Source organism: Pelobates fuscus, chromosome 6 (genome assembly GCF_036172605.1).
Source record: "Pelobates fuscus isolate aPelFus1 chromosome 6, aPelFus1.pri, whole genome shotgun sequence".
Taxonomy (NCBI): domain Eukaryota; kingdom Metazoa; phylum Chordata; class Amphibia; order Anura; family Pelobatidae; genus Pelobates; species Pelobates fuscus.
In genome coordinates, this window is record NC_086322.1 from 179416823 (window position 1) to 179442503 (window position 25681).

At 40.5% G+C, this 25681-nt stretch overlaps 2 protein-coding genes across 8 annotated transcripts in view; both read left to right on the forward strand.

Annotated features, from left to right (window-relative positions):
- TRIM2 (tripartite motif containing 2) overlaps window positions 1-13945 on the forward strand; it is a 137458-nt gene extending 123513 nt beyond the window's left edge. For 5 of the 7 annotated variants that reach the window (XM_063458517.1, XM_063458519.1, XM_063458515.1 and 2 more), the window contains exons 7-12: window positions 238-341; window positions 4989-5156; window positions 6935-7115; window positions 9664-9734; window positions 10558-10698; window positions 10978-13945. In XM_063458517.1, the coding sequence (XP_063314587.1) occupies window positions 238-341; window positions 4989-5156; window positions 6935-7115; window positions 9664-9734; window positions 10558-10698; window positions 10978-11130 (818 nt within the window). In that variant the 3' untranslated portion in view covers window positions 11131-13945. Of the gene's footprint in view, window positions 1-237; window positions 342-4988; window positions 5157-6934; window positions 7836-9663; window positions 9735-10557; window positions 10699-10977 lie in introns of those variants that run through there. The other 2 variants (XM_063458521.1, XM_063458522.1) reach the window with 2 other exon arrangements.
- Window positions 13946-21796: 7851 nt separating this feature from the next.
- The window catches only part of MND1 (meiotic nuclear divisions 1), a 131547-nt gene continuing 127662 nt past the window's right edge, over window positions 21797-25681 (forward strand). The window contains exon 1 of the mRNA XM_063458534.1: window positions 21797-21997. Within this exon, the coding sequence (XP_063314604.1) occupies window positions 21995-21997 (3 nt within the window). The 5' untranslated portion in view covers window positions 21797-21994. The remainder of the gene's footprint in view (window positions 21998-25681) is intronic.

Below are 25681 nucleotides of genomic sequence, written 5' to 3' on the forward strand. Positions count from 1 at the left end.
TCCTAACAAAATAGTGTTCTTTAAGGGAGATGTATTTACTGGTGGGGCAGCATGAGGCACAAATGTCCTAGTACTGCGTGGTATTAGAGCAAGTGAAACCTACTCCTTTAACTCAGGAGCATAACCCTTGCTAATCTTGGGTATATGTTAATATTTAATTACAAGTTAATAATGGACCATACACTCTGTATATCCTGTGCCTTATTTGGTTTTGTTTGAATGGTTTTTTTTTTTTAGGTACAAAGGGAAGAAATAAAGGTGAATTTACGAATCTCCAAGGTGTAGCTGCATCAACAAATGGAAAAATTTTGATAGCGGATAGTAACAACCAATGTGTACAGGTATTTATTAAAATATTACTTATACAGATCCAAATGAGTTGTGTTTCTGCAGTATCCGCAGTATTTCAATTGTAATCTGATGAAGTTCACAGTTTACATTGGTTCATATTTTAGTGACTCCCACCTCATGCTTCTTTTTACTACCACATCTCTAGTAACATTGCAGCCACTGTGACTTGCATTGTGCTGTGTTACCAGCATGGCCATCCAATAATAACCCACTTTCGGATTTCCACTAGAGTAAAAGCAAAAAATGAGTAACATTAAATAAATAGATACACAGAGGGAGCAATAAAAAAAAAAAAAAAAAAAATCACACTATACTCCCTTTCTCCACCTGGCCATTATACATAATTTTCCTGGCTTTCCCAACCAAGACATTTGACCTGCATCCCAAGACCTGTAGCCACAGACACATGAATTGCATTCCTCATTGGACTCCCAGAATGTAGTATATGCAACATTGCTTATAGTGGGGGGGCCAGAAGAACTGGGGATACATTCCCTGAGCCTTCTCAGCTATTGTCCTACATTATCCACTATGAAACCTTTTTGGTCTTCTGTTGATGGATGGATGTCTGTCTGTCTGTCTGTCTGTCCTGTTCTTCCTCCCTTTTAATTTTTTCTTTCTCAGATCAGGATTTCACCCCATCTAAAGTGCTTCCTTGCCATAGGCTGACCTTCATAGCTTGCTTTCTGGTCTTATTCATATGCGCGATTATGCTGATTGTACTGCTACTGTTTTTTGCGGCACTGCAACTCCTACCAAGGCTATGCATCTTTACCATGGGATTCACTCCACAACCATTACTAAGTAGGGTACACCTTGACTCCATTGCTCTATAGTTGTATCCGTGCTCTCAGCCCTTTGGTGCCATCCAAATTTAGACAGAGTTGCACTGATAATGCAGAAGAATAACTTATGCATTTTAAGTGTGGATGAAAGTGGGTCATGCTATGGGTACCTGGGGAGAAAACTGGTTTTGGTTAAACTGTTCCTAAATGGTTTGACAGAAACCGGAGGGATGTCACTCTGGTTCTGAAAACCGTCACCACAACTCTGATATATTGGTTTTGGAGCTAGGAGTGTCCAGTTGACTTCAAATTGGCATTTCTTTTCTTTTATCTTACTTCCACTCACCCTGTTCACTGATGGAGTTTTCTTCCAAACTCTCTCTTCTTTATACAAAATGGACTCTCTGCACCCATTGATACCAGGGTTACTCATGGACCTCATGCTGGTGGTATCCCTATTTTGGAGATCTAGGTTTATATCGGGTGTTAATGATATACCAGTCACTGACAAATTCGTAATCCCTAATCTTCTATGACATAGAGCTTCCAGTGACTCTATTGTCTCCTGCCCTCAATGCATTTTAAATGGTAGAATTACAATGAGGAGCCAAATTACGGTACACGTTACCGGAGCCAACTGAGGCAACAGGGAGGTAGGTGCTAATACGAAGCCCCACAAATTAACTATATGGTGCCCACAAATTAAGCTGTGAGCACGCTTCTATCTTTTGGACACAATCTAGTAAATTGTGCACACAACATTGTACAATGTGCCCACAATTAAACATAACAAACAAAAACAAACTTTACCATGTCGCCTAGCAGATGCGTAACTAGAAACCATGGGGCCCTGGTGCGAAAGTTGCCATGGCGCCCCTCTCTTCCACCCCGCCCCCCCATACGTCTATACATCCACACATTTCCCTCTCCTCCCCCCCCTCCCTCCACGCATAACTCTCTCCTTTTCCATACGTCCCCCCCCCACCCCCCCGGCCACCCCCACACCTCTATCCTTCACCACACATGCAGACAAACAGATACACATGCAGACACGCACATAGACGCACACATACATACAGGCAGACACACACAGGTAGGCAGGCATGCAGGCGGCACACATATAAAAAATGTTTTGACTTCCCTGGGGTCCAGTCGTGGTACAGCCTGATGGGAGACAGAGTTCCCACTCGGACTCCCTCCTTCTTTTTCTTGCGCGGGCTCTGTGTGATTGCTGGAGGAGTGACCGGGGCTAATGTCCTCGCAGGGGTCAGCAGGGCGGCCGGGTCCCCTGGAGTGACTGGACAGTTGCTTCCGCCAGTATCGCCAAGGCTCTGGGGCTACACACTATTTTCTTTCGTAAAACTCTATTGGTGGGGAAAAAAAAGCGTCAATCCTATATTCTTTTGCTTTAACAAGGCTCAAGCCATGATCCAAGACATCTTCCAACCTCTCATAGCTGTGTGGAAATTTCCAGTGAGTCATTATACTCCTTGCAAGTGATGGAAGGACTGTAATATGAACCTTATCATTTAATAAGAATCCCTTCTAAAACAAAGATTTTTGAATGCAGTAAATCTAACAGTACTACCCTTGCTGCTAACTGTGTTAACACTGTAGCTTATCTCCCTTGTGCATTACATTTTTGTTTTGTAATTGCCCTGAATGTTAGCTATGGATGTATAATGTATGTAATGCAAGGTAATATACATGAGCTATATGTATTACAATATTTACAAATTGCTCTGCTACGTAATTCCTGCTGGATTGTTCATCTACATGGGTGATTTCTGTTTTCAGGTTCAATAACAATGTATTGCAACAGGCAGTTCTTTTGGTGTATAAATGTTGTCCCTGTCTGAAAACCTGCATGATTTACATTTTTACCCTTTCCATGCCTACTAGTGGCAGTCATTCACACACCCATTAGGGGCTTTAGACTAACATAGATTCAGCTATTCATTTGATTTGACATCCAGGGGGGAGGGTGGGGGAGGCAACGATGGTGTGCACGATGACACGTTTCGCTGTGGGATTGGCTTCTTCAGATCACTATGCAAAATAACTCCGATCACTCTTATAACGCACTCGCTCACGCAAAAAACAATCACAAAAGTTGTGGAAGAAAATCTACTAAATATAAGGCAAGCTAATCGAGGAACTATCTTATAGACACAATAATCAATCTTCCAATAGTTAAATATAAATAAATAGGGAATGCGTAAATTGTAACACAGAATACAATTCTGCTTAATGTAACTATTTATGTTAACATAATTCAAAGAATAAACATGTCACAGATAAAAAAATGCTTACCTACAAAATATTAAAACACAATTGTGCTCAGTCATATACAATCAAGTATATCAAATATTAAAACTTATAAATTGAGACCTTACTTTAGGGGAACAACGGAGACCATATTGACCCATATATAATAAATTCATTAAAAGATTAAATCCAATTCAATATTTAAACTATGTGGTTCTAAATTGTGTAATAAGTTAACCCAGCGGTTCCCAAACTGTGTGCCGCTGAATAATTCTCTGGTGCTATAATTATAGCACCGGGGAAACATTACTGCTCAACAGGGACCCGGTTGAGCTTTGCGGTGCTTTAAGACTGCGACCGGGCCCCTGTAATGGCAACCCGCTGGGAGGAAGTGACAGCCTGTCACTTCCTGCCAGCATCCTGCAGGGAGACGGCACAGGAGGGAGAAGAGGCAGCTGCAGCATGAGGGGAGAGGAGCATGAAGAGCTTCAGACCCCTTACTCCCACAGCAGCAGCAGGACTCCAAGTCACCCTCCTGGCTCATAAGGTAAGCGAACAGGAGGGTGGCTGTAGATATATAAAAAAAAGTATGTATATATATATAATATGTCAGTGTGCTTCTGAGTCTGTGTGCGTGCATGTGTGTGCCTGGCCGTGTGTTTTTTTTGTCAGTGTGTATCTTTCATGGTGTGGGCATGTGTCGGTGTCTATATGAATTTGTGCATATGTGTCAGTGTTTTTATATGCATCTGTGTGTTAATGTGCATGAATATCTGTGTAAGTATGTATGTGCATACATCCAGGCAGTCCACACCAGCACAACATACAAGCACACTCTAGCATTAAAAAAAATATATATATACAAACACACCCCTTCACTCAAACACAAATACTTCACACAAATGTACATCCACCTTTAAAAGTGAACATTGCATTCAGATACACCCCTGGAATCAAATGCAAGCATCACATACAAACACACCCCTGTATTAACACAATAAATGTATACAAGCCCCCTTTCAAACACCAACACTGTACATTATACTATAGCGCCAGTAAATGCGGCAGCGCTGTATAGATATACAACCTAGAAATTTTGACTTGGGGTGCCTTGGAGAAGTACTAAAATATCAAGGGTGCCTTACACCTAAAAGGTTTGGGAACCACAGAGTAAACCCATTTCATTTCCTCCATTCCTATATTAATAGTGTAATTACTACCTCTCCCAGACTTCTTCACAACCTGTATACCTTAATTAATTAATCACTTAGGATCCGTATAAGGGGTTAAATATAAATATTATATGGTTGCTGCTAATTTACAATATTTGAAATACTTTTTGTTTGTTTTAGTGCCTTCTATTCACCTATTGCACTTTATCAAATAGGTACTTGACATGCTAACAGGAACTATGGGTTTTATTACATATTCCTTTAAATTGTGAACTCATTTAGGCAGGAACCTCTTCACCTACTGTTCTCGTATGTCATACATGTTTTGTTAGAATTATTATTGTACAGCGATGCAGAATATGTTTGCATACATAAATAATTGTAATTATATGTGGACTGCTGTTTTTGTCAGATATTTTCTAATGATGGGCAATTTAAGAGCCGATTTGGTATTCGAGGAAGATCTCCAGGTCAGCTCCAGAGACCAACAGGAGTGGCTCTCCATCCAAGTGGTGACATTATCATTGCGGACTATGACAACAAGTGGGTCAGCATCTTCTTACCAGATGGAAAATTCAAGGTAAATAGTGTATGTTGGAACTAGGCACACTCCTGTCTGAGTTTAAGTTTTGTGACCGTCTAACCAAAACTGATAAGGATAGCAGAGTTAAATGCACCATCCTGCATGGTATAGAGCCCTTCTTAATCAGGATTTTATCTTATGTTTAAAAGAAATTGGCACAAAGGAAATCCAAAAAACATAATGCGAAAACAAGTGAAACGTAGAATAATGCCAATCTTGCCCCTGACTCCACAAACTAATGGAGATAATTAAAATGCAAAGTAAAATAAAAATAATTTTAAGTCTCTGAATGAATGTACCTTATGTGCTTTTGCAGACAACTTGGCAACATCTGAGATCGGCAAATCCTGCTCCTCTCATTCCCAATGGATGATATCCATATTCCATTAATCCCCTCGCAGAAGTAGTTTCATTCATGAGAAGACATGAATTACACTATTTTGTAACCTACTGGAAGTTGTAGCACAGCTTCATTGCTGGAGATCATGATTTATGTTAAAGGGTGAAGTTATTTTGCATCATCAAATATGCACTGCTGCAGAATATCCTATTTTAGAAAGCCAGCAGAAATGATTTGACAATTGTGAGCAGTATGCATGCCATACATGAACTTGTACAACCATAGCTATTCCTGGCACCATGTTGTGGGATGAGGGCATAAAGCTGTTGTGATTTTTGAAAATTTAATGAGTGATGACAGGACAAACTTTTATGTAAGTTTTAGCCTTTTAAAAGTTCATTTTAGATGATTACATTTATATACTAAGCATCAAAATAAACAATAATTCTTTAAATTACAGGGACTTAAACTGCATAGGTTAGTGGTTCTGAACTTCTGAATCATGACTCAAATTTGGGTCCCCAAGCTATATTTACGCATCCGCCGTAGTTGGAAAAGACCTAAAATATTCATCACAATAAATTTGTTTCAACAGCACCGATGCCTTCCTCTGTGCCATAGGACTCATAGCAGCGTCTAATGCAAGGATTGTATATAATTATTGTTAAATATTATAGAACTTTAGATAAATGAGCTATATAGTTAATTGAACGGGTTGCCGGTAAATCCTATGTAAATGTTTTGGTTCCTTGTTTAAAAAAAAAAACAACCAAAAACTAAAGTGAAACTCCACTACACAAATACAAAATAAATAAGTCACTGTTTAGCAGATACATCCCAGATAAAAACGTACATGCATTTAATTATATATATTTTTTTATTTGGGGTAAATCTTAATAGCTAGCAGTTCTCTTGTCTGCAGCCTTTGAAATCACTCCCATTCTAACCCCACCTAGAATGTCTGTGTCTGTCCAATCACAGACTTCCCTATGCAGCACAATGAGAAGTCTTTTCATGGCAGGTACTCTGAGCAATTACTGCCTCTTGAGTTTGGCTCCATTGAACCAAACCAGGAAGTAATAGCACTGGTTGTCTGCTTGAAAGCCAATGGGGTGTAAAAAGCTTAATTTATAAAATCTGCACTTTTTGGGAAAAAAAAGACACACTCTTCACACACAGCTTTTCAGCAAGTTAAAGTGCTTTAGGGGTCTGGAGTGTCCTTTAAGAACCACCTACTCAGACAAAAAGAACTGTTGGAACAATATGCATGATATCATCTTGTTAAACAAATAATGTTTAGTGTATATAGTTCACCCAAATCATAGCAAAGCACCTTAAATTGCGTAAGTAATTTTTACAGTATATAATGGAAGTATTAGAACCTATGTCATAGAAAGTCATACATAACTATTCTTTTTACTTTTTATTTCAATAGACAAAAATTGGATCTGGCAAGTTGATGGGACCCAAGGGAGTCTCTGTCGATCGCAATGGACACATTATTGTAGTGGACAACAAAGCGTGTTGTGTTTTCATCTTCCAGCCAAACGGAAAAATAGTAACCAGGTTTGGTAGTCGTGGAAATGGGGACAAACAGTTTGCAGGTACACTTGATGGTAATATGTAGACCACCCTTGTCATTTTTGATTTGCATGTTGCATGGAGAATATCAAGCAGGTATGAAATATCCAGATGTCTGGGAATTTTTCCTTATTTGAGAAAAGGCATTTGCTGATTCTATTAATGAGTCTATTTATTTAGTAGTACATCTGATTCCTTACACTCGTGATTGCTTCTGCAAATTTTAAATAGGTTTATATTATTGGCGTGACCTGCTACCCTATAACACTCTCTCTATTGCATGCAAAATAAAATTTGCTTGATTTATTCTTTATTTTACATAAAACTCATCTTTAGTACAATCCCACATTTGTCTTTCTGTTTGGATTTAATGTTTTGTTACACATTGCATCGATTGTATGCTTGTGCCTTACAATATTGCATGGAATTGTTTATTTGCAAATTTCTTTATCTGTTTTGTTTTTAGCAAAACAATTGCATAAGAGATTACATTGTTTGAACACATTCAGCCATATAATTAAATTAGTTTTTACAACTAACAAAAACAATCAATTGGGGAAACCTAGACACATTCTATAATCCTTTATGATCTAGGATTATGATTTGATGCTAGTACCTATTTAAAAATCTATATCCTACAGAAAACATTTAACAGTTTAGCCATTTCTGTTCACTAAATCACTTTATAGCCGCTTTCTCATAATGCTTATTGCAACAGCACCCCGGGCATAAAAGGGGTTAAAGCCGTTTAGAGATATTACCTTTCCAGATACAGAGGCAGTTTACCCAATCCGCCGAACTGGAAAAGAAACATTTACACTCCAAACTGCCGAATAGGAAAAACCATACGAATAAATCCCCCCAAGTACGAGATGAGGCTTTGTATTGAGGGTCAAGCAGGAATCTGGTTTAATGTGGGCTACCTGCCCGGTATTTATGCAGGTCTCCCACCAGGTGGACACTCCCCTATGGGACCTGGTGGAAAACTGGGACAAAATACAACAGTAACCAATCAGAGCATTACAAAGATAAAACACTCCCACAGGCACATTGTAAACCCTCCTCTCTATCCTGGCGATATTTAGGAAGTAACTCAATTATCTCCGAAGATAGAGGCAAAACCCCATTTTACACATGGCAATAAAAATACATAAAAATATATAACTTCTAAACTACCAAATACAATACACACATTTAATGTATCCCCAGATAGCTTAGATATGAGCGCACATTATTACCGAATGGCGCTCAGATCACATACATACAGTTCAATCGCCATGAAGCCAAAGTCTTTCACATAGTCTTTCGTTATACGGATGGGCTCCATGGGATAGCTATCTGAGGTAGCTCTGTTCGTCGGTTTAATCTCCAGAACGGCCAGCGTTCGTATGAACGAATGAGGCAGGAGAAGGGAGGTCGGCGGATTCAGAGAGGTGTTTGTGAAGAAGTGTGTCTGTTTCTAGTCCCATGGAATCGTCGACGAACACCGGTGTGCATTCGACTGTTTAAGATGGCCGCCGCCACGTGTTATACAAACGACGGCCAACCAGCATTCGCCAATTAAGCTGCAGTTAACTGCAGCTTCTAGGAGGTAAATTGCTGGCACACTCTCTACACAGGTGGTCCAGTCATTCGTATGTTTGTTCGGTAAATTAAATTTGCCGAACGCCCTGGCGGAAAGGCACGAACAAGCCTTTCTGCAGGGAGGAATAAGGGTTTTAACATGGGCGGGCCATAGTCCTGAGGCAGCAGGTGAGCAACCAGGCTTCTCCATGACCCAGTGGCGAGGTTAGTTTTGCCACACTTATGTCTTTTCGTGGTTTTCTGTTTTCATGAGAAAAATTAGGGACTCCTTTGTATTATGCATTTTTCCTTTACTTGACATGAGACAGAGCTATCTTTTGTCAAGCCATGTTAAGACCGTAGCTATCACTAGTGACTGCTAAGAGGGGGAAAAAAACTTTCTATAGAGGATCCCGTGGTCTTTCCGAACCCTCCATAGACATCAGTATTGTACTCTTATGCATGCGCATGCAAAAGTACAGTGCTAACATAAACACCTGGCAGTTGGTGGCACCCGCAAGGGACAGGCTCAGGTAAGTAAAAACTACCTACTAGTCACCATGCGGCCACTGGAATTAAAGCAGAGAATTAAACCAGAAAAATCTGGAGTATTCAAAGACCCCTGAAGGTGACCGAACCCCTTTAAAAGCAATTCTTATCTATGTTTAAGGTATTCTTGGCCTTGATTTAGTTTTCTACCTGAGAAAAAAAGGAACATTGCTTAGCTTTAACTTTGGCTCCATCCTAAACTCCTGGCAGTTTTGTCTGTTAAGAGGCCACATCTCGGAGTCCATAAATGATGTTGCATACGCTCAATGAGAGTGCACCTATTGAGAGAAAATACTTGTTCCCACCAGCTCTTGTAAACAAAAGCTGATGAGAAAGTGCAGGATTTGGTGGCAGAAGATGCTTGAAGGCAGAAATTGGTAGGATGTGTTCATAGCACTGTCTTCCAAACAAACGTTAAATAAATATTGTTTAATTCCAAAATAGCTTACACATTTACATATTTATCTGCAGGTCCTCACTTTGCCGCTGTGAATACCAACAATGAAATAATTGTGACAGACTTCCATAATCACTCCGTTAAGGTATTAATATTTCCATGGAAGTCAGAAATGTTTAATATTTTTGTGAATAAGTAAAAAAGTAAAGAGATTCTGAGGGTTATTTACCCAGTTGCAAGGAATTCAAGTAAATATAAAATGTTAGTCCAACATCGTCGAATTGGAAAAGGTGTTTTTCTTCTGCAATTATGTCCTCAAATTTGAATTCTCTCCAATTCACACTTCTGTGAATAACCCTGTGTGAGTAAGTGTGTTTGTGTGACTGTGCTAATTTACACCCAGGGCTTTTTTTCCAGAAGTGGTGTGTATCTGTGATGCATATCCTTTTGAAATAAAAAAAAAAAAAAAATCCAGTCTCCTTATATGTAGACAATTTGAAGACATTGTAATAATCTTTATTTAATGGGACACTATAGAGTTAGGATTACAACCATGTATTCCTAACGCTGTAGTGTCCCTCTACCTATGCAGGTGTCCACCCTCCCACCTTGTAAGGGTTTAAAAAAAAAAAAAAAGTTTCTATCCTTTTATCCCTTGGTGCCTCTTGTTGGTCTCTGTGTTGCTGCTCCACCTCCCTGGCTTAGATAATCAAGATTGATGACCTCAGCCAATCCAATGCTTCCCTGTTGAGAAGTATTTAGATACTAATGTGCTGCAGTATGCCCCACTCCGCCAATCAAATGCTCTCTGAGTGAGAGTAATTTAATCTAGAACATGGCAGTGTTTTCAGTTGCAAGGTTAAAATCACAGTTACACTGCATTTCATTGAGATTAAGTAGTATGGGGAACTATAGAGTACCATTAACCACATTGTTATTTTAATATGTATATACTATAATTTTGCCAGGTATTTAATCAAGATGGAGAGTTCATATTGAAGTTTGGATCAAATGGAGAAGGAAACGGACAGTTTAATGCTCCGACTGGAGTTGCTGTAGATTCCAATGGCAATATCATTGTAGCAGATTGGGGAAACAGCCGAATACAGGTATGATATAGAATTATTTCAATATAAACCTTGATATGAAAATTGTTTAATTATACAATCTAATTTGAAAAGTAAAATACACACATTTTTCATTCGTAACTTTTCATCCCTGCCCCTCCTACATAACATTTTTGTACTCCCCATGCATGCAGTACTGCATGAAGTTCAGTGTATGTACAATTTTTGTTTCCTGGGTGCCATATGATGTTTAAATAATCTTACATTGGGAAAACTACTGTGTGAAATAGAAGACATTTTAAAATTTATTTTTTGTTTTAGGTTTTTGATGGAAGTGGATCATTTTTATCATACATCAACACTTCTGCTGACCCGCTCTATGGGCCTCAAGGACTGGCCCTGACGTCGGATGGTCACGTTGTTGTAGCAGACTCTGGAAACCATTGCTTCAAGGTTTATCGATATTTACAGTAACTGAAAGGCTTCAGTTCTTTGGGTCTAACTGCACTAGATATGTACCAACTTCAAGATGGGGTGGAAATCTAACTGCACTTCATCAGAAGTGTTTTTCCAAATGACACTCATTTATTTAATTTCTATTCAAACATGTTTACGTTTTGGCGATGGCCATTTCTGAGTAAAATGTTTCGTCGCTATGGAGAACTGCATTAATGTGTTAGAGGAAATCTCAACACATCAATGCACTGGGACTCCTGTTCTGCACTTGGGTCTTTAGACCTTTTAGAATACCTACTTGTGGGACAGTGGCTCTTTTCTAGAGCTTCTGCTCGTTATTACTTATTTCCCCATGACTGAAATCTGGACAACATCCAAGCTTGTATATCCTGGTAGGTATTGTGTTAAAAATCTAAAAAAATTAAATAAAAATTTTGGTATCTTAGAACTCTAATGTATGATAGTAAAACTTGGTGTATTCACAGTCAAATATAACAAGCTGTTGTCATGTTTATAACAATTACACAAGTCCACACAGCCGTATAAGTCCACATGCACTTCTATTTATTCTGCGGTACACTGATATAAACAGCATAAAGGCGTTTGTGTGCTTTTACTTCACTCATTTTGACATGTATTCTAGATTTCTTTTCTTTTGTTACAAGACTGAAAAAAAAGTTTAATTTTCATATGACGTATCTATGATTTTTTTTTTTCTTAAATGATAGATTTGCCAATTTAATTAATTAACACATAATGAGGTGTAAACTAACTAGACCCAATATGAAATGTTGCATGCTTCCTTTTTTTGGAACAATATCCATTTAAACCTTCTCATGTTTCTAGGCTGAAAGTAGAAAGACAAGTGTTGCCTTGTATGGGATGTATAGCCATATGAATATTTTTGGGACCGTGTTACATTTTTGTAGCATGATTCTAGGCATACCTATCAATATTACAGGAGCTCTAAACTGAGCCTGTCCTGCCGGATCCGGGATTTTTGGAAGATGGGTTTCTGAATATTGAACAGTTTATGCCTGGGTCACATTGGGTGGGTTTTTAGTGACCAGTTAGTTATTACTCTCTTTCTTGGTATTGCCCTGGAATAGGTAAGCAAACTTTCATTCAATCATTTTGCAGGACAAAATTTCAAAAATGAACACTATAAAACTGAGAAATTATGATTTTGTTCCAAATATGTCCCTCATTTTATATTTGTATATCCTGTATATCCCTAACTATGTTCTTAAATGATGGTAGCCATATTGGTTGATTGATAAAACTACTTTGAATGCTACCCCAATTAGTTAATGCCATCTAATGTTTTGTTGATCCTATACAAACTGTAAACTACAGAACTATCTTTGCTGAAAAACATAGCCCAAACCTTTTTCTTTTCTCACAAAATGTTCACTGAATCTAAAGATGTTCAAGTTTTGTATGTGCAAGGCCATCTTAAAGGGACACTCTGGCCACCATTGAAACAAAATGAAATTCTTATGATGAAAGAAGGCTCCCAGCAGCCGACTTACCTCAAGGAGTTAAACTGTTTAATATCAAAGTCTTGAATCCAGTGCCTGTTGGTACTTCCCACAAACATCCACTACTGTCTTGGGCTTTAATCAGGAAGCCTCGCGATGGGAGTTGCTGATAGGCTGAGTGTGACAGCTAATGCTCACAACCTATCCGTAGCTCCCCATTCACAAACTGGAGTGAGAAACGAATGCATTTTTCTCTGTGTTTTATGAATGGTAAGCTACTAATAGGCTGAAAGCTCTACCCCTCTCAGTAGAGATGTTTGTGGAAAGAGCTAAGGACTCTGGATTCAAGACATGAAGTCCCTTTATGAAAGCCAGCGTTAGAGGTCCTCCTTAACAACGTAATTCTGATGGTTATGTTGCCCAGAGTGTTCCTTTAAGGCATACTTTTCACAGAACAAAATTTAGAGCACCACTTACATATACTATATACCCCACTTAGTGGGTTAGAGATTTCCAGTTGCAATTCCACCATCCAGAACAGGACATTTAATCTGGATCCATGGTTGTGTACTGAGGAACTGTAAGGATTCAAGAAGGAAATATGGCACAGATATGTAGAATTGGATTGGCATTAAGGATTATGTTATTTAGACTGTGGTAGCTATGAGCAATTGTCAGTCCAGCTCAGACCAACTGCTCTGTGAAATAAAACCATTGTATTCCTGATACAAGGCAGAAAGGGTCCTCTACAGCTAGCTGATGAAGACATCCAGCTTCTACAGAAATTTCAGAAGTCGGTATTTACTTATGCCGTAATTTCATTAATTGCTCTCAGCCAATGAATGCAAAACTATTCCTAGGAATAAACACAGAATTGACATTAGCCAGCCAGGGCTTGATAATGAAACCCGAACTATGCTGCTAGAGGTGGAACTACACCTCTGGCAGCAGAGGGATTAAACTCCATATGTGCAGTGTTTCAAAGTGAAATGCTGCATAGACAGACTCCAGGCACCATAACCACTTCAAATCACTGAAGTGGTCATGGGACTTGGAGTAACCCTTTAAAACAACAGAATCAAAACTGTTCTGAGAAAATCCATAGATGTAAGATGAATAAGCAAATAGATACCTAATGATTCAAATAAGCAATGTTTTAACCTGTCCACTTTAAATTGTCGCTAATCCTTAAGTAATACACTCAAAGGGAATTTGATGATGTCACATCCAGTGGTATCTGCTGCATATATTTAAAGAAAAATTAGCAGGAATAAAGCAAACAGTGGCTGGTGTAAAAATAATGCAGTGTTTAGAATTTTTTTTTTTTTTTTTTAAGTAAGAAAAAAATTGAACACACAAGATGTATATGCAAACTCTTGCTGCTTCCCCTTCTATGTGTAATTAGGAAATCACTGAAACTAGTTCTGCAATGATTAAATAATTGTCAGGATTACATACGCCCCAAACATTCTCTCACCTATGTCTTACAGAAACTTTTGTATTTTGAATCTTAGTTTTTCTGCTTTAAAATTTTTGCTATGGATTAACGAACATCTCTGAGAGAACTGCTGGAAGGAGTGTTTGGTGCCTGCTGATTGCTTGTTTGCCAATAGTGTTTTAAACTTTGGACACCACAGTACAGGGGATTGCCACAAACCAAGCATATAATATTAGCCATTTCATTTTTATTTTTTTTTCTACGGTTTGGTTATGCCTAAATATTGCTTCTGATGCCACGGACCATAAATATAATTTCAAAGGGACTGGTTGGCAATCATACAGTGGAGTGGCTGTTTCAATAGTCCTAACATGTGGCCACACAATTCCATATACTGCACACTTATGAACAAGTACTTTTAATGAATAAGTGCTTCTTCAACTGGAGTTCAAACAAACCAGATTCAACAAAAAGGAGAGCATATGCACAGATTTCCTAAAACAAGCTAAGTAGGCCAACTTTTGAAGAACTGTGAAGTGTGAACTGATCCACAGACTTCAGTCTTAATTTGGATACGGGCAGAATACATTCCTGGAGAAAGTTGGTAAATTCCTAACAAAACAGTCTTCCTATGTCTGAATAATAATCATTTGTCTGCAATAGAAAGCATGTAATCAGCTGATCAGAATCCAATGTTACAAGTTTGTTGTAATGCCAATTCAGACTCCAAGTTAAAACACATACTAAAGGCACCATAACTGCTTTATCTCATTGAAGTGCTGATAGTGTCTGGAGTCCCCTGGCAATGTTCTTCCATTCAGCATTACACAGGTTTTAATGCTAAACAAGAGTCTTAAGTAACCCATACCCTCTGCTGCTTGGGCTAATGAAGCATTAGCCTGAGCGGTAATGGGCAATATTGATTGGCTGAGAGTGTCAACAGACCACATTCAGCCTATTGCTTTGCCATTGCAGGTGTGAATCCATATGGCTACAAAGGAAATGTCTCTGCCTTAGTCACACCTTTAGTGGGTGTTGGGCTTTGGGAAGTGAAGGACCCCATTCAGTTTCAAACCGGTCAAAATGGTTTAACACTGAATGGAAGGACCGTTCCAGGAGACTTCATGTACTATATGAAATAGTTTTACTGCATACAGTGTCCATTTAATGACTGCTACTGTACACAGACACACTAAGTTGCTGCTCAGTAAACTGCTTATCTAAAACGTCTTGTTTTTTACTTAAATTAGACTTAAGGGTTTAGTTTCTGTTAGACTTCAGACTAGTTTGTTAAAATTAATTTGTGATTTAAAATAAAAAAGAGAATTTTTCCAACTCCAACTCATATCTTTATATTTTTGCCAAAACCTTATGTGTTTTGGATTAAAGTCAACAACTTTGGTTTTCATTACACCACAATTCAAATTGTTTTTTTATTAAAATTATTCTTAAACTGGAACGATCACAAAAATGGTAAATGGGTTTTTATCATTGAAAATTAAAATTTGCCCTCATACGAAATTATAATAGTGAAAGCCACTTATTTAAAAAGTGTAGAGGAGACCTTGTGAAAAAAATGTTTTTCAGTTGTACTGAATTAATCAAATATCTGCAAATCCATGGACATATCAATCTGTTAGGTAAACCTGAGCCAATAGATTTGTTTGATTCACAGACATTCGTTCAGCACTGTTGAAAGGGCAAAAGTCTAGTTTTAGGGTATTTACACACCATTTTTGATGACATTTAGTACTGCAGACAGTGGCCTGTGTTTCTGTGTGTGTGTGTGTGTGTGTGTGTGTGTGTCTGTATATATTCATCACACAGCTCTATTTTAGAAGCAGTAGAGGGAGTCCTGAGCTACTTTGGATGCTTAGTGACGTCTTTGAAATAGATAACAGGTGGAAAATATGACCCCCAATATTATTATTTTTTTCAACCAAATAGCTTTGATAATTTATGTTGCTACAACATACATGTTAAATTTGTAATGCTTCCCCTTTTAGGAACAAAACGATATTCTGAGAAACTTTAAATATTGCCAAAGAATCCTGAAATGTGAAGTATGACAAAATGTAGCTTAATTCCTTCAGGAGTTTCAGGACCATGATAAATAATGCTTATATCACAATCTACAATTTGGATCATAATGACCAAATGTCAATACAGAAAACAGTAATTTATTAAACGGTGAATTGAAAAGGGAACTGTTTCATTTGTAAAACAAATTGAAAATGTCTAAATTGGAGATTTTTTTTTTCCATCTTGGCTATATTGATACTAAATTTGCACATTGATTCTCATTTAACGCAATTCCCTGTTTATTAAACAACAAATTTTATTCTGATTACTCGCAAATCCTTCTGTTGCTGTGATAAACTACCGAGTACCCATATGATTTGATGAAAATGTGTTATTTTGCTGAGAACACAAATACTGCAATGATAGTGTACACTGTTGATAAGTTCTCTAAACATGAGCTTGGCCTGGCCATGTCTGTTGAATGTAAAGGATACCCAATAATGTATGTAAACAAATGAGCCTTAACCTTGATGCTTTTGTGTCCTGTTCAAAGAATGTTCCATTTGTAGCAGAAAAGATTCCTTGTGCTAGAGCTGCTTTTTCATGACATGCATTTTGTCTTTTTTTTCCAGCTGAAAAAGAGTATGCCTCAGTTTTTCTATTTTGTTACATTCCATGTTTGTAAGCCTGTTTCAGATGTTTGTGTACAAAATGACAATAAAGTCTTAATGAAAAAACAAATTAGTACGGGAATTTGTTTGATGTGCAGCTCATTTTCTCAATTATGTGAGGGCCACATACATCTCTACATACTGTGAAATAACTCCTCATATCAACAGCTGCCACCAACATGATGATTTAGAAATGGGAAGTTTTAGGACGCACTTGCAGGATCTTCCATAGAACTCAATTATGTACTGTCGTGCATGCGCAAGAGTACAGCAGTGATTTTTGCTCCTGGTGTTGAAGAGGACCCACCGGAGGAAGATGGCTGACCTGCGAGCGAAATAAATCTCACCTATATCTGCCCCCTCCAGTAGTGATGTCGCTGTTGGATCTTTGTGAATTGGAAATGCAGTATGGAAAGTCAAAATTCCAAACTCCCACTTTCCAAACCACAACTATAAATGCAGACCAAAGACAGACAACTGTATAATGTAATAATAGGACTGTACTAACCAGGGAATTGTGGTTCCATTCTCACCCATGAACAGGGCCAGATTAGGAGCCCAGCGGGCCTGGTGCTGACAATTATGATGGGCCTAATTACAAAATCTAATTGACCAAAAACACTAAAACAGTCATACCTCCCAAGCGTCATGTATCTGATGGAGATGGTGCTGGAGGGAAACTCATAGGATGCAGCTATGAGAAAACACATACCCTATACTAATCATACGCTTTCATCTTTCAAGTAAACCCATACCCAGGGCCGTTGCAAGGATTTTTGGGTACATAGGCGAAGATGAATTTTTCCGCCCCCCCCCCTCCCCCTCTAAAATTAACATCTTCACCTATGTGCCTCCTAACCAGCTCCTCCCTCTTCCCCGTCCCTTAGTGTTCCTCTCCCCTCCCCCCTCTTTTCCCTGTCCCTTGGTTTTTCTCTCCCCTCCCCTCTCTGTCCCTTGGTCCAACCCCCACTCTCTTAGCGGTGTGCCTCCTACCTGTCTTGTAGCGTTGCGGAGCAGACCCTCTACAGGAGATTCAGTTTTCTGTACCTGGCTGGACTGACAGGAAGTGCTCTCTCAGTAAACACTTCCTCTCAGTCTGGCCGGGTACAGGAAACAGAAGCTCATGTACTGCGCTCCGCTCCGCCACGCTACACTCAGTGGTGTATACACACTAACAGCCACACACACTCAATGACAAACACACAGACGTCACTGACAGACACAGACTCACTGATCTGACACACACTCATTCATTCATTGACAGACACACACTCAATCACAAACATACTCTCACTGATTTGACAGACACTCACAAACACACACACACACAGACACACACATTCATACAATCATTCACAGACACACACAGACACATACACACACTCACATACACAGACACACTCACAGACAAACACATACACAGACACACACTCACAGACAAACACATACACAGACACACACTCACAGACAAACACATACACAGACACACACTCACAGACAAACACATACACAGACACACACTCACAGACAAACACATACACAGACACACACTCACAGAAAAACATACACACACAAAGACAAACACATACACACACACACACTGACAGACACATACATACACACACACACTGACAGACACATACATACACACACACACTGACAGACACACACACACACACACACTGACAGACACATACACACACACACACACTGACAGACACATACACACACACACACACACTGACAGACACACACACTCACAGACACACACACTCACACACACACACTCACACACACACTTACACATACACTTTCAGACACACACTCACAGACAAACACATACACAGACACACACAAATTTAGACAAACGCACACATACACTTTCAGACACACACACTTTCAGACACACACTCACAGACAAACACATACAGACACACACACATACACTTTCAGACACAGACACACACACTCACAGACACACACACACACACACTCACACATACACTTTCAGACACACACACTCACAGACACACACACACACTCAGAGACACACACACACTCACACACACTCACACATACACTTTCAGACACACACAATTAAATATTAATATCCACCCAGCCTCCCTACCTGGAGAGCTGGTGTGGATGTGTCCCTGGGGTCCAGTGGGGCTTCCGTGCGGCTGGCGGCAGCGTTCTAACGAGAGGCTGCGAGGGAGCTCTAATCTGCCTGCTCTGCTCCCTCGCGGGCTGTCTACTGATGCCGGGAGCCGGAATATGACGTCATCTTCCGGCTCCCGCAGCATCAGCACACGGCGCGCGAGGGAGCAGAGCAGACAGATTAGAGCTCCCTCTCCGCCTCTCATTAGAACGCTGCCGCCCGCCGTGGGTCCAGAAGGTGACCTGGCAGGAGGGAGAGCTTCCCTCCTGCCGGTCACTGAAATCTGGCGCCCCCAGAGCCGGTGCGCCCTAAGGTGGCCGCCTGTGCCGCCTTATGGACGCGCCGGCCCTGCTCATACCCCCTAACAGCAATGTCCAGTAAAGCAGGAAGTCTATGGATCGTGTAAAAGGGTGGGCCACTGACACAAATCACATAACCAGAACTGCCGAAAGAGGCAAACATACACAAAAAAGGGGCATGTCTGTGTCCCCATGTCTCCCAGTCCCTTAGTGTCTGTGTCCCCATTTCTCCCAGTGTCCCCATGACACTAGGGGACATTGAGAGACATTGGGGCACTGGGAGACATGGGGACACTGAGATACTAGGGAACACTGGGAGACCTGGGGACAGTGAGATTCTTGGAGACACTGAGTGACATGGGGACACTGGATGACTTTGAGACATGAGGGGACACTGGGAGACATGGGGCACTGAGACACTGTGATACATAGGGGACACTGGAGACTTGATAAAGACCTGGGTACAGGGCAAAACATTGCAGTGTCCAATAAACCTGCTTAAATCTATCACAGTGAGTGCCTGAGATTTTTTTCTTTTATACTTGGGGACACTGAGAGACTTGGAGGCACTGTGAGACATGGGGACCCTGGGAGACTAGGGGACACAGACACTACGGACACTGAGAGACACCAGGGACACTGGGAGACATGGGGCACTGAGACACTCTGATACATAGGGGGCACTGTGATACATAGGGGACACTGGGAGACTTGAGTGCCTGAGATTTTTATTTTATACTAGGGGACACAGACACTGGACATTGGGACACTGGGAGACTAGGAAACACTGAGGCACTAGGGACACTGGCACATTACGGACACTGAGAGACACCAGGGACACTACGAGACATGAGGATACTAAGATACTAGGGACACTGGCTGGGAGACATGGGGACACTGGGAGTGCCCCATATCTACCAAGTCTCAAAGTCGCCCAGTGTCCCCATGTCTCCTTGTGTCTCCATGTCTCTGTGTCCCTCAGTGTCCCCATGTCGCCCAGTGTCCCTTAGTGTTTGTAGCCCCATGTCTCCCAGTGTCCCTTAGAGTCTGTGTCCCCATGTCTCCCAGTGTCCCGATGTCACTAGGGTACTATGGGACACTTAGAAAAAATTGGGACACTGGGAGACATGGGGACACTCATAGACTGGGAGAAACATGGGGACTCTGGGAGACTAGGGACACAGACACTAGGGACACTGGGAGAAATGGGGACACTAGGACACTAGGGACACTGGCTGGGAGACATGAGGACACTGAGAGACTAGGGGCCACTGAGAGACATGGGTCAAAATGTTGCAGTGTCACTGTGTCCCTAGTGTCTCAGGGTCCCCATGTTCCCCAGTGTCCCCATGTCTCGCAGGCTCGGAGCTGCTGTCTGGACTCTCTGCGCAGATCTGCTTCCCCGCGGGTCAGTGAGTAGAGAGAGGCAGGGAGGGAGATGCTGTAACTTCTTATCCCTGCCTCCACACAAACAGTGACCCCTACTGGCCAGTGCGGGTATTGCAGAATAATCTGTTTATACTGAGAGAGACATTTCTATTGCCAGTATTACTGCAAAACCAGCACTGGCTAGGCAGCCTCAAATACCTGAGAAGTACTTCTGAAAAATACCTGGCAACCTTAAGAAATACATTATAAATACCTGGCAACCCTAAGAGTAGTGTGTAAAACTACTAAAATCAATGGGCCTATTCCATGGGCCTGGAGCTGCAGCTCCATCAGCCCCTATGTTAATCCGGCCCTGCCCATGAATGCACAGTATTTTATGAAAATTGTCCAGCAGACCAGATTCTGTTTAGGGTAATAAGACTCCTTGGACACCGCACTGTGGGAAATGTTGGCACTCTATAAATGTTAATAAGAATACACGTAGCGCATATATTCTATATACATATACGGATTTGCCATATATGAAGGAAAGCTGTGTTTAGTAGATACATCCCTATTTTCTGGACTTTTAGGCGTGTTCGAGGGGCTCAATGGCCTAAATTCTTCCTGTTGATACTTGCCCTTAGGCAACACGTATTGGTCCTAAGAATTGATCCCACTGCAAACCTTGATGTTGGTTAGTTCAATATCCTTTATGCACTCTTTTATATACAAATAAACCCAGCGCTTCCTGATGACCATCCTAACACAACACTGATGTGAATTCATCCGGGTGATTATTGCAGCTTTGTATTTGGCTTTAGTAAATATGAGAAGTGGCCATTTTCACCGAGTTTTGGCCATCCGGACTAAATAGGGTTTAAAGTGAATAACACTGTACATCATCATTACATGAGAATCTAATGGCAAAACTGGCTACAGCAGCTGAACTGAAATCCTTCCAAATTAGCTATTTTGAAATTCAGTTTTTATGTCAGTACACTGTTTAGTAAATAAATCTTTATGTTTATAACAAAAAAAAAAAACACCTCTACATTAAATTGTATTTTTAATTTTGTAGAAAGCTTTGTAAAAGACCGCTGTGCACTATACATACAATGAAGCTGTCAAGACATATGAGTTCTACACGCAAGAGCAGCATTATAACTTGTCTTAGAATACATTTTTTTTGGAGACACTTCCCCCTCACAGCACAATGACTTGTGGTCTCCGTGCAAATGGCCGCCTTGGATAATGTCCACGCCTACTAACCACGACCATGGGGGCAGGAAGTTGTTTAACCAATAGCGTCAATAGGAGAGGGTGTAACTGGGTTTTGATGATTAGGTATATGCGAACCAATCAAATTACGCATACATGCGGGGGGCGGAGCATTGAGAACGCTATTTTTCCCGCGAGTTGTGAAGAGCGGATAGTGGGCCAGCATGGTGAGTTGGTGCCCTGGTTACCAATATGCAAACACAACCCCAGTCAGTCCTGAAACTGCGGCTTTATTTCTATTATTTACCAATCTGACTCTCAAATTCATTATGGATCGATCAAATTAACGTTCTCATTGTTATATGCTCAGATTTTTATTATTATTTTAAACGGTTATAAATGTTGAAATAAAGATTGTGTAGACCCTCAGAACATATTATTTATATTTTGCCTTAGTTGCATAATGAAGATGTGTAAAGGAACAGTCCAAGCACCATCTTCTTCCAGTGGTTATGGTGCCAGGAGTGCCCGGGTGCATCACCATTGTAAGGAATGCTGTTAGTTTGCTTGTAAGAAATCACATTACTTTGCTGAGTGGTTTGACTTCATACTTGAAGAACCGCCAGATGCTACTATCCCGCAATGCAGAGTTTGGTTCCTTGGCTGACTGACTCCTTAGAATGGGAGGTGGAGCTGCAGTTGTTATGGTGCCTGGAATGATATTTTAAAATTACCCACTGCATATCTGCTCTAGTCCAGCAACTGGAATTATAGTTTTACTGTAACCACCATGACCACTTCTGCTTTTAGAAGTGGTCATGGTGGTAGAAGTCTGTGTATGCAGGTTTCAACAAACTGAGATGATTGCACCTTTGTGCTGGGGCTAGTTATACTCTGGCACATGTGACCTTGGCAACCAGGTACTATGTCCGGACTGCCAAATGTCAATTCTATGCAAAAAATAAAACCCCAAAAACAAACTGGAACCGAGTAGATTGTAAAAAAAGTAAAATACAAAACCTTTAAATGTAATAGTAAGAAAATTCCTCTGGATCTTTTGAGCAAACACATATACAAATACAATCTACAGAAAAAAACAAAAGGAACGCCAATAGCATAATTCCCTTCCTCCCCTCGCCAGCTTAGAGAGCACACATGCGCTACGAGCCATTTAAACAGTCCAATATATGGCATTTCTACAACAAGCCTTTGATTGGACCTTGTGATGGCTGCGTGGAGTGTTGAGCATCGCCAGGAACTTTGCCTGGCTCTGGATTTCAGGTAAGTTTTATCTTATTTTAGTGTTTATGTGGGTTGGAGGATCTAAACATATAAACCATAATGCCGGGTAGGGCGTTAGCACTTTAAAATAATTGGGGGGGGGGTTGGAGTAATCCTTTAAAATAATTTAAAAAAATTAGTGCTGAAAGCAATGGAACCCTAGATGGACCTTTTGTAGCTTGAATGATACTGTATGAAACTGCATATATTTATAGAAACTTTTCACTGATTTTTTTTTTTAGTAGATATACCTCCAAAAAACATGCATGTAGTTTCATATACATGTTTTCTTCGGGATTATATGAAAAAAAAGCTGCAATCTGCAGACTTGTTTACTGCAGCCCTTGCAAGTCCTTCCCTCTCTCCTAGGGACAGACGTTCATTTTGTGCCAGTTAATACTCCTGAGTAGCCTCTGTGCTGGATCCATGAGCATGCATGTGTTTGTGGCTTTCCTATTCTTCTCTATGAACTGTAATACAGTTCAGTGAGAAAGGGGCAAGGCAGGTGCAGCTAATGGAATTGGAAGAAAACCTCCCTGACCATCTAAGTGACAGCCAGGGAGGTGTTTTTGCCCCCAAATAATAATAATTATTATTTATATAGCGCCAACAAATTCTGCAGTGCTGTACAATGGGTGGACTAACATACACATAATTCTAGCCAAACGAGTTGGACACACAGGAACCGAGGGCTTGAGGGTCCTACTCAATGATCTTACATGCTAGAGGGAGTGGGGTATAGTGACACAGAAGGTAAGGGTAGGGGTAGAAAAGTAGGTTGGTAGTGATGTAGATTAATTTAGAAATAAACAAATATGTTTAAAAATCTATCTGTTCCTGTCCAAATCTGAGATGATTAAATTGCGTATACGCAGAAGTAAATTCACACTGACACACGGAGTTCAGGTTAAAATAACTTTGAGAAAATTTAATGGCATCTGAGCAAAAGCGGGCTCGCAGACCCTTATAAGAGCAAAATTACATCATCATTGATTATTGAGATATCAGTGAATAAACATCATTAATTGGATTAAATGTTAAGTGGCTATGTCAGTGTCCACCCATCAATATTATTATTTGGATCAAGAACTAAGTGGTTAGCTAGGTGTCCTCCCACCGGGAGGTGGTATTGTTCTGGACACGGGTGTGGACAGATGGCTCAAGCGCCATCTCTCGCAGCATGAGGCTTACTCGGTGGGAAGGGGGGCTTGAGCGTCATTTTGGGTAGTTAGTGATGTCAGACTCGTGGTCAGGTGCAGGGTTCTTTTATGAATAGAACATTTCATTAGGCCTGCTTCTCATGGCCTTGGCCTTGGTTATACTTTGTTGCATGTTACAGGAGATTCAATAATTCCGGAGTCAGCTATGTCTTTATAGAAAATACAGTCTCTATTCATTACACTAAATGTTGCTGGGAAATTCTGTCATGTAATGTAGTTTAAAATGGAGGATCTGTCAGGTAATGTGGGTTAAAATGGAGTTAGTGCAAAAATTCGACACAGGTTCAATACAGGTTTTTAATAATTCTACATCAGTAGAATAGTATTCACTATATATATATATATATATATATATATATATATATTGTGTGACCGTCTAACAGAGAAGGGAAGGGAGTTCCACAGGAATGGTGCAGCCCTAGAGAAGTCTTGAAGTCGAGCATTGGGGGTACGAACAGAGGATAGACATAGGTCTTCAGCTGAGTGCAGGGGCCTAGACGGGATATACCTGTGTATTAGGGAGGTAAGATAGGTTGGAGCAGCATTTGTAAGCAAGAACCAGAAATTGAGCCCTATATCTACTGAGAAGCCAATACAGGGACTGACAAACAGGTGTGGGAGGTACAGGTGTACAGGATAGTAAGCGTTGCCGCGGCATTGATTAAAGACTGTAATGGTTGGGAGCACGTAAAACCACTGAGAAGTAAATTGCTGTAGTCAAGGCGAGAGAGGATAGCAGCATAGACCAGCACCTTAGCTGCATCCAGCGTTAAATAGGGGCGGATGTGCGCTATGTTTTTGATATGGAAGTGGCATGATTTGACGATTGACTGGACATGAGTGGTGAAGGAGAGGTCGGAGTCAAAGAGAACACCTAGGCAGCGAGCTTGCAAGGTGGAGTTGATTGTGGCGCCTTGGAGAGAGACAGAAAATGGGAGTAGCAACACTTGAGGGAGGAAAGAGTTAGAAATAGCAGAGAAATTGTCAGAGACACAAGTTAAGAGGGGCAGCGAGAGATCAGGAGAGGACAGATAGATTTGTGTGTTATCCGCATAGAAATTATTTTGGAAGCCAAAGGAGCTGATGAGTTTACCAAGGGAGGAAGTATAGATCGAGAACAGTAGGGGTCCAAGGACTGAACCCTGAAGAACACCAACAGAGAGGGATGTGGGGAAAAGGCAGAACCAGCAAAAGAAATGCTGGGAGAGGTAGGAGGATTACCAGGAGAAAGCAATATCTCGTAGACATTTTAGAAATCTTCAGTAAAGCGAGTTGCAAAGTTTGTAGTGGTCAAGTTAGTAGAAGGAGGAGCAACAGGGTGAAGTTAAAGGTGTGAAATAGGCTTTTGGGTTCACTGGAAAGTGTGGTAATGAGGGTATTGAAGTAATTTACAGTTGGTACTCATTTAGC